The 9,564-nt window shown below is 42.6% G+C and overlaps 1 protein-coding gene across 2 annotated transcripts in view; it reads left to right on the top strand.

Moving 5' to 3' along the window:
• Positions 1-3,590: 3,590 nt before the first annotated feature.
• zfpm1 (zinc finger protein, FOG family member 1) overlaps positions 3,591-9,564 on the top strand; it is a 90,962-nt gene continuing 84,988 nt past the window's right edge. For both annotated transcript variants that reach the window (XR_013933797.1, XM_080438583.1), the window contains exon 1: positions 3,591-4,039. Coding sequence is in view for 1 of the 2 variants with exons in the window: in XM_080438583.1 (XP_080294709.1) it covers positions 4,000-4,039 (40 nt within the window). In the remaining variant the exon portion in view is untranslated. The remainder of the gene's footprint in view (positions 4,040-9,564) is intronic.

Raw genomic sequence — 9,564 nt, 5'->3', positions numbered from 1 at the left:
CTAGTGGTCACAAGCTGGGTCAATAATGGACTGTTTATGCAAAGTGTACAAATTGTGAGCAAATTGAAAGGGGGAAAAGTAGCCTGTTCAAAGGCCAGACCCATGAGTGATATTTTGTCAAGTGTGGGGGATATTGGACAACTGTGGGAACACTCACACACAATATTCACGGCTTTCCAATGATATTTGTGAGATGAGATGAGCTTAATTAGTTGAGTTGAGGCAGGTTCCATATAGCCTTGTTTTTTGTTTTGTTTTGTTAGTTAGGTAGTTGTCTTGGAAATTGGAAATTGAATGAATGTATTTATTGCATTCATAACAAATTCTCTAACTCTTATGATCAATTAAAATAATGGTTAACCTGCGTTTTGCGACAGCGTTGCTGTCCGTGGTGCTTAAGGGTCTACAGGGGTAGCCAATAGGCAACCTAGCCTGGTGGAAATACTGTTTGTGCTCCTCGGAACGCCCTTTTTTGTCATTGTTGCTGTGCATATACGGTATGTGTGGAAATAGATAAACTTGACCTCTGTATGAGCTTCCCCCTCTAAATTGATGTACACCAGATGAGCCTTTTACTTTTCACTTAATGTTTTAGAGTTCACAAAACGGTCCATCTTATTGTGGAACTGGGAGAGTCTAGCCTGTTCAAACGTCCTGAGAATTTGGTTACCTTACAGTCCTGTTGGACATAAGCCACCTCTTTTCTTTCCACTCCACTAGAGTGTAAAGAAACAGCCGGACAGCTGGCTGTCAGCTGGAGTTACTCCAGTTGTTATGGAACCAACATCATCAGCACTAGAAGACCCTGGTGCTGGTGTCACTCTCTAGATTTATGAACTTTTGTCTTAGGTGTGGCGCTAGAAAGCCCTAAAGTCACCAACATTACTAAGGTTCCCCTACAACCTGCCTATATAGATATCATGTTTGCAAAGTTAACATATTGACATGAGGATGGCTAAAGAGGAAAGGTCATGGGGGTCACTCAAATGGTTAGGGTTAATCGTCTAGGGAGCATGAATGCGTTCAGCAAGTTTCATGGCAATCCGCCACTTCGCTTTTGAGATATCTTGTGTGCAATTGATAGTTTTGGTCTAAGGGTGGTGTCGGAAGAAAGGCCATTGGGTCACCAAAATCAACTTATATTATGTGACCCAGAAGATGGGGCGCATAAAGGTGCACAGAAACTTCCATGGCAATCCAGCCAGTAGTTTTTTAGATACTTTATCTTGTTTGGGACCAAAGTGTTGGTCGGACAGACGGATAGAAAGAGACAAAAAACAAAGCAATTAAAAGGGCCCCCAAAGGACAAAAAATTCAAAGAATTTAATTGAAGTGACCCAGTTCAAAGAAATGTAATCAGTTCTTTGCAGGGGGTTGCTTCATTAAATTTTGTTAAGCGAGCATGGCTTCACAAAATCTATGAGAAAGAGACCAAAAGATGTGAAACCTCTCTACACCAGTGTTTCCCAAACATAGGGCCGTGACCCATTTTGTCTCGTGGACCCGGTTTTATGGGTCACAACTAGATATCACTTATTTTTAACATTTCAAGAAAAGAGAATAAAATACAAAACACTTTTTTCTAAACTTTTTCAAAGATTTTCTGAAATAAAAATGAAAAAGAAAGACATTTTCAAAAATAGTACAAAATAGCAGATCTATTGCAATGTGACGGATTGTGAGCTTGTAGATCGGCTATTTGGGTCTTGAGCTAAAAAAGGTTGGGATCCCCTGCTCTACGCTAAAGCCAACTCTGCACTCCAGCTTGTGCTCTGCCACTGCTACTGTTAGCTCTTCAGTACCTCCCCCCTGTGAGCACCTGGACATCACTCCATCACTCTTATCCATTCTGCCACCTCAATGACAGTATGACCTTGACACTGCAGTCAGAACTGCAGAGTCACTCCTTATCTTCCTTTGTAAGCTGAAGTACTGTACCTCAAGTTCTCCTCTCCCCCAGAGTCAGATCCTCTTGCTCACATCTTCCCTCTCTCCACTCACACTAATATGCCCATGTCCTGGTTTTAATGAAAAAAGAAGAAGAAAAACCTGGAGCTCTTGTTCTTTTCTCTCTTCTATTTTAATGCTCGTCCTATATGACTCTTGTATTAGGCCTATCATTGCATTATCCCTCTTGGATTCAGCCTACAGAAATATTGCACAACAGTGCACTGTGATTATAATGCCTGCCATGTACTTATATGGTCAAGTGCATTTTTGTCTGATCTTGGAATTAAAGCTTTGGTGGCACTCAGGATAAGAGCATTAGCCAAATGTCTAAAATGTGAAATGCAACATTGCAGTTGCATAACGGATTGCATTGCATGCGTTTTGTTGCTGTGCGTTAGAACAAAAATGCAAAACACAAAGCACATGAACGACTTTGTGAGCTCAAGAGTTGGCCACTAGATGGCACCCGTGAATTTGACTGGTGAGAAACCAACAGCACCTAACAGTGCATGTTCATGGTGAAGCTCGTGAAGTTCTAAATAGCCGGGGGACCAAGCTTGTGACCATTCATTGGTTAGGCTAGTGGTTCTCAACCTGTGGGTCGGGACTCGGGACCCCCAGGGGGGTCCCCACAGGATTTTGGAGGGTCCCCAGATGACAGTTAAGTGACAATTTAAGGACTTTTAAGACATTTTAATACCTTAAAAGGTGGTTATTTTAAAAATCGCGGCCCACAGGTTGAAAACTGGGTTAGGCTACTAGTTTAAATCGCTGGAATAGTAGGCTAGAGCTATAAAGGAAACTTGAGGGAAATTAATGTCGATATAAATTCATTAGATGCCTATATCAAAATGAAACGTTAAAGTTACTAGGCCAACCACTTTCTGAAACAGATTTGTCCTTAAATAGTGATAGGCCCATGTATAAAGATATCAGCTGAGTGCAAATCAGGATAGAAATCAATAGTTTCCAAGACACGATTTTACTTCACCTGCTATACTATACACACTTCTTCAAGTGAAACAAGCTAGTTTAAAATAATTACAATAAAGTTACAATAATAATTAAAATAATGGTAAATTCTAGAGCAGCAAACACACTTAAATGAATAGTTCACAATTTTTTTTTCCTTTTTTCTATCAATTACTCATCCCATGAAGCCTTGAATTCATGGAGATTTTTTTTTGTATTTGTCGCATTTGTCTCCGGTAGGAGATTCAATTGAAAACAAGAAAATCTCCATGAATTCAAGGCTTGTATTTTCGTAATTGTGTGTGTGTAAGTGATAGCAAATAAGTCAGTTTTTGGGTGAACTACTCCTGTAATACATAAGCTGCAGGACATGACATTGTAACAATAGCCTATCTCAAAACTTGAATGATCAAGAACGCAAGAGAGGTGGATTTAAACAAGTCAATCTTAGTCATTTATAAACACATTCAGAATAATCCATATTCATTGCCTCACATAATAATGCATACAAACCAATAGGAAACGTGTGCGTTTGCTTACGTTAGACGTAAGGGGCGTTGCAGAGGCGTGTCGGTTCCTCTGTAGCGCCACAGTTAGTTCACTACGTCCGAGCTCCATTGAAACTGCCTACCCACTGTGTGTGTGTACAGGGGGCGGACCGGGAAAGAGAAAACTTCACAGAAAATCCAACAGCATTCCCCCTGACCCCCGCATCGCCAACGTTTCATGTTATTGTTGTTGAGGAGGACGCGTTTTATTGTGACAGCTGACACAACGCTCCCGTCCTGTCAGAGGAGAGACAGTACGGCGCACCCAGCCACCACGGAGCGGCGTGGAAGGAAAGGAGAAGGAGACACTGACACATCTGGGAAAAAAAGGAGGTCACAGAGTAAAAGTAACTCAACTTAGCCACAGGTAGCTGTCGTGTCAAAGATATCAAAGTGCAGGCGGGTCATGCGGATATTATCTCCGGGTGGAGATCGAACCGCCGCGTTGCAGTAGGTTTAGTAGTCAAGTCCTTTCGTGGGAAGAAGATCTCCGTAGATCCAGCGGGGCCAGCGGAACAGAAGGGAAACCATGTCCCGAAGAAAGCAGAGCAAACCCCGGCAGATCAAGCGTAAGAATAACTTAAGTTTATGATGGATACACTCTAAAAGCCTCGTTTCTACTTAGTTTCGTGTCGGTGTCGCCGGGCTCAGTAAATAGCAGATCTACAGGCTCACAACGCGTCCCTTTCGTGACGCGTTGTGAGCTTGTAGATCTGCTGTTTACTGCACGCAACACCAGCGTGCAACCAAGTATAAATCAGGCTTTATTTACTGTTATGATAAATGTGCGTGACTAAATTGACTAGTTTGTTGTGCTTTGTGCGCGAAAGGCGCCGCAGTTTATCTTGAACTCGTAAGACTGTGTTCCCTATCCTATGATAAAGTTAAAACCAATTTAGATTCTCTCTAAACATTTGTATGTGATCTTGTTATAATGATAGCCTACACGAAAACCTAGGTTATAGCCCCACAAGCCACAAGGTAGGCTGCTTATGTCTTGATGTAAAATCTAGAGATCTAGAAACGAATACAATTTTTTGTAAAAGTGAAAATGTTGCTTCATTTTTTAGGTTCAGTATTTTCTTAGAAATATTGAACGTGGAAGAAACAAAGTGATGAAAGAGTGGGGTTCACTTTAGCAACGTTCAAGTTCATCATTTTGACTGCGGTTGAATGAACTTAGAAAATAAATAAGTTTTAATTTATGACAGCTTTTTTTTTTTGGCCAGTGCTTTGTCCAGTGAGCAGATCTACATTCTGACCGTATGGTTTCTTGTTTAGTTCTGTTGTGGAAACGTCATTGTTCACAGGAGGAAAAAAAAGCAGCGATGTGAACATAGATAAAACAGCGATCCGATCTCAGCCGAGATAAGGATTAAAATTGGATCTTTTTATTTGTTTTCTGTCTGAGGCAGCAGTGGCACCGAGGCTGGCGTTGCATTTTCCCCAGGCTTTTCTGTTCTCTTTCCAGAGATGGGGCGTCAGATAGCACCGCCTGGCTGATCTCGCCTGCTGATAGCAGCTTACAATTGGATCTTTTTTTCATCTATCCTTTTAACTCAATAATGCATCGTAGGGCGTCCGTTTGAAAGGCTTTTCTCTTGGTCTGGCGCTTGGCTGGTCTTCATGCCTGACGAGTTCTTCCTGTTTATAAAATGTGTGAAGGTTTTATCAGCAAGTGATCTTTTGGGTTGATAACAAATATTAATAATAGTTTAACCAATCCCCACCTCTCGCTCTCTGTGAAACTATAGGCACATTGCACAACAACATTGCTTATTGAACAGGGGTCTTCAACGTTTTTCAGGCCAAGGACCCCATAGCGGAGAGAGAGATGAAGCAGGGACCCCCACTACATATTGTATAAAATTGTGCATATTAAAATTTTTCATATATTTCATAGATAGTTGGATTCATGTTAATGTGTATTTTCAGAGAGTTAACCTTTAAACCCTCAATATTTAGTCAACTTGACCGTTGGCTCTGTACTTGGTCTGCTCTTTTTCCCTCTACACCTACTCTCAGAAAATAGACGATCTACAAGCTCACAACGCCTTGCGTAGCAATGCGTTGTGAGCTTGTAGATCTGCCATTTTCAGCTAATGTTCCCCACCACACAAAGATTTGGCGGACCCCCTGTAGTAACTCTGAGGATCCCTTAGGGGTCCCGGACCCCCTGTTGAAGACCCCTGGCTTAGAAGTTGTTTCAGTTCTTCATCCGGGATAGATGCCTCTCTGTGATAAACACAGCAGCAATATCTTGGAGGTCGAGTCGAAAAGCTTTCTCAAAATATGAACCATATAGTGCAACGATGCTTGCAGAATGAAAGAAAAACGGATCAGTTGATTAAGGCGTGTGCTGTGCGTAAAAGTACGCTTGAGACTGGTTCCAAGAAAAGGCGCACTGCACTCTGAATTCACCTTGCCAGTAACTAGTGAGCTATTGGGCTGTTCAGTGAGGTGGTCTTATTATGCACGCTCCGATTATGAATTTCCTGATGTAAATAGGTAGTTAGTCATGGGTCATGTACTGAACCGTCCTACACAACTTCTACGCAGGATTTACCACAAATTAAAGTTTAACATCCTATGCTGCTGTTGTATTGTTGTACTGAATGGAGCCCATAAAGTCTTTCACTTCCCCTTTTTATACATCTGTTTCCATAAAGAGATCTATCAGTTCTGAACTCCCAGCAAGAACCTAAACCCAGCACTAGATGAATTCCAGACCCCTGGACTGATAAACCTTGACATACACCATAAGCTAGGGCTGTGTGTGTGTGTGTGTGTGTGTGTGTGTGTGTGTGTGTGTGTGTGTGTGTGTGTGTGTGTGTGTGTGTGTGTGTGTGTGTGTGTGTGTGTGTGTGTGTGTGTGTGTTTTGATGTCAGTCTCTCTCTCAGGGGTGTCATGGTCTTCTTTATCAGTGCTTCTATAGTCCACTATGCTTTTCTATGTGGGTAGCCCCTTGCCATGGTTGAGGCCAGTCAGTCTCCCAGCCCCATGATTCTCTTGTGCCTTGGCAGACATTTTGATAGCAGAGAGTGAAGAGTGATAAGGACTTTGAATAGGTGGTGGTGGGGGGCTACATTGCTAATGTTGTTTTGGTAATAGCTCTGTTGAAGACCCAAATACTTAAAGGGATATTTCACTTTCAAAAAAACGTTGGGTCATTTTATCGTCTACTCAGGCTTTTGTGAGCCCCCCAGACAGTTGCTTGATTCAGTATTTAGATATTTGATATTCATTTTATCAGACACGCCCCCTTCCTATACAAACCCATTATAACTTCAAACTCTCATTTTTAACATGTTAGATTCATCAAAAACACCCATCCTTGGTTCTGGTGACTCACCCTGCTCTCCTAATACGTGAGGGGGGCGTGTTTTTTCGATAACTTTTTTCATTTATTTGATTTTTTTTTTATTGTATTAAATTCTTTTCATTTTCAGAAAAAAATATTAAAAATAAATGAAAAAAGTTATCAAAAAAACACGTCTGGGGGGCTCACAAAAGCCTGAGTAGACGATAAAATGACCCAAAGTTTTTTTGAAAGTGAAATATCCCTTTAAGAGTGCTGGATAGTCCTCTGGTGTGACATCAATAATATTAACACTGTTATGTTATTACCTGGTCGGTGTGGAGTTGTATTACCGATAGCAAGACAACCCTGTAGCACAGTGGTACACTAACAATGTAGTTGTAACATCTTTTTTTCCCCCATTTTAGCCAGCAGTGGATTTGTCCAGGCTTTTTGGAGGCCCAAAGAGAGGAGAAGGGACTGTGTAGCAGATAGATATTTGTCTGTGTCTCTTTGTGCGTCATCCTCCCCCAACGGTTGGAGATCTCTCAGCCTGATAAGGCTCCTCTCCTTGATGGGGAGATAAGAGGCAAGCAGGCAGGCGGCCCAGTGGGGCTGGATCCCTGGGCTTATATTTTGGCGGTTGAGATGGGAGACGGGATAAGCAGGGCAGCGATCGCTCCGCTGATATCTCGGAAAGAGAGAGAGAGCGAGAGCGAGATGGGAAAAGAGATGAGTGTGGAGCATGCATTATAATTATATCTGGTTGCTGGTGACATGCCATAGTCTCATCTCTGTCATATTATCACTCCCATCCTTGTTGTTGTTTTTTGTTTAGAGCTGGCTGGGGGTGTATCCTTAGATAATTTAAAATGAAAAAAGAGTGGATGAGGAAGATAAGAGCAGAAAAGGGGGGATGGCAGGACTGATAAGGATGAGGAGAAGAGTAGGTGGGTAGTGGAAAGAAAAGAGAGAGAGAGAGAGAGAGAGGGGGAAAAAAGGTCTGGAATACAGAATGTGTAGATGAATGTATTGTGGCTGTTTTTAAAAAGCAGTTGAACCAGCTCTCCTGCCTCACCCACCCCTCAGTAAGATGTTTGAGGTTGATAAGGAGGCCTGCTGATGGTAGATAGATAACAGCCTGCAAGATTCACACTGCTGATTGTGTGTGTGTGTGTGTGTGTGTGTGTGTGTGTGTGTGTGTGTGTGTGTGTGTGTGTGTGTGTGTGTGTGTGTGTGTGTGTGTGTGTGTGTGTGTGTGTGTGTGTGTGTGTGTGTGTGTGTGTGTGTGTGTGTGTGTGTGTGTGTGTAGTGTACTGGATGTGGGTGCATGTGTTGCTGTGGTCCCTATGACATCACTGAGAGGGCTCAGAGGTCAGCATGAATAATGCGCTGCCTCCCACGGTTAAAGCAAACCATGACGTCTGGGGAGTCCAGACGAGGAAATTGCCACATTGACCTCGTCTCTTCTCTATGTGCAACAGCCAGTCCTGAAAACTTCATTAAGCCATGTCAAAGAAGTGGTTGTTATTAGGCTCTACTGTTTTTTGATAGAACCTAGACGTGTGTGGTATGGTTTGGGGAATGGAACATTTTGCTTTTTTTGGGGTGTTTTTTTGTGGTGGTCTGACAAGGCTTGGGTCATGTGACTGTTTTATAGACACACAGTTGAGAGATTAACTTTCCAAGGACACACACACACACACACACACACACACACACACACACACACACACACACACACACACACACACACACACACACACACACACACACACACACACACACACACACACACACACACACACACACACACACACACACACACACACACACACACACACACACACATGCTGCGCCTTGGTGGCTTTCTCTTGTGTGTGTGTGTGTGTGTTTTTTTCGTCTTTGTTCTGCTTTTAGCTTGATGTGAACTTCCGATAAGCCCCGGGGCCTGATCTCCGGTGGAGATAGAGATCGCCAAGTGTGATTAGAGTTCTTATCAGGCCGGAGCAGGCAGGAGCTGAGACTCCACTGCAATAACAACAAGCCAAGGCAAGAACAGCAACGCCTGGACCCTGCAATCAGTTCCACCCCTAATGGGATTAATGTTGTTGTATAATTAGATGATAGGTGTGAATGCATTTCTTTCTCTCTCAATCTTTCTCGCTCCATCCTATCTCTTTCTGCCTCTCCCCCCTCTCTCTCTCTCTCTCTCTCTCTGTCTCTCTCTCTCTCATTCAACCCCTTCTCTCCTTTTTGCTCTCTTTTTCTGCCCCCCACCCTTACCCCCCCCCTCCCTAACAGGCATTATCATTGATTAATTTAATTAAAACTAATACCACATATTACTCATTCAAGATTTCATGTAAGATAGCCTTGAGATGCAGGGACATTTTTGTGTTCGTTGATGATTATCTTGGGAGTGTTTCTTTTTTCTGAAGCATGAAAATGGAAGCGCATACTGTAAGTAATGCTGCTTGGAGAGAGAGAGAGAGAGAGAGAGAAGTAGCAGCATCAGCAGCTTGACTGTAGCTACGTTGATGCTACTGACAGATATTAAACTAGCTAGATGGTGACTGATTGGGGTTTGGACGCCAGCAAATCTCATGCTCACAATCAGATTGCTTGGTTTGAGAACAACTGCATGACTGACTGTAGACACACACACAGTATAGCAATAGATAATTCAGGGAATTGCCGTTAGATGTAGGGACTTTAACTGTGAACTTCCTACCAGTAAAGTTGTATATCGTCGCTGTCGGACAGGAAGCTTGTATCTCCATATTTCATCTTTT

This window comes from Gymnoscopelus braueri (genome assembly GCF_963280865.1).
Source record: "Gymnoscopelus braueri genome assembly, chromosome: 9".
Classification (NCBI taxonomy): Eukaryota; Metazoa; Chordata; class Actinopteri; order Myctophiformes; family Myctophidae; genus Gymnoscopelus; species Gymnoscopelus braueri.
Note: the sequence above shows the minus strand (reverse complement) of the source record. Positions and strands in the feature narration are given on the sequence as shown.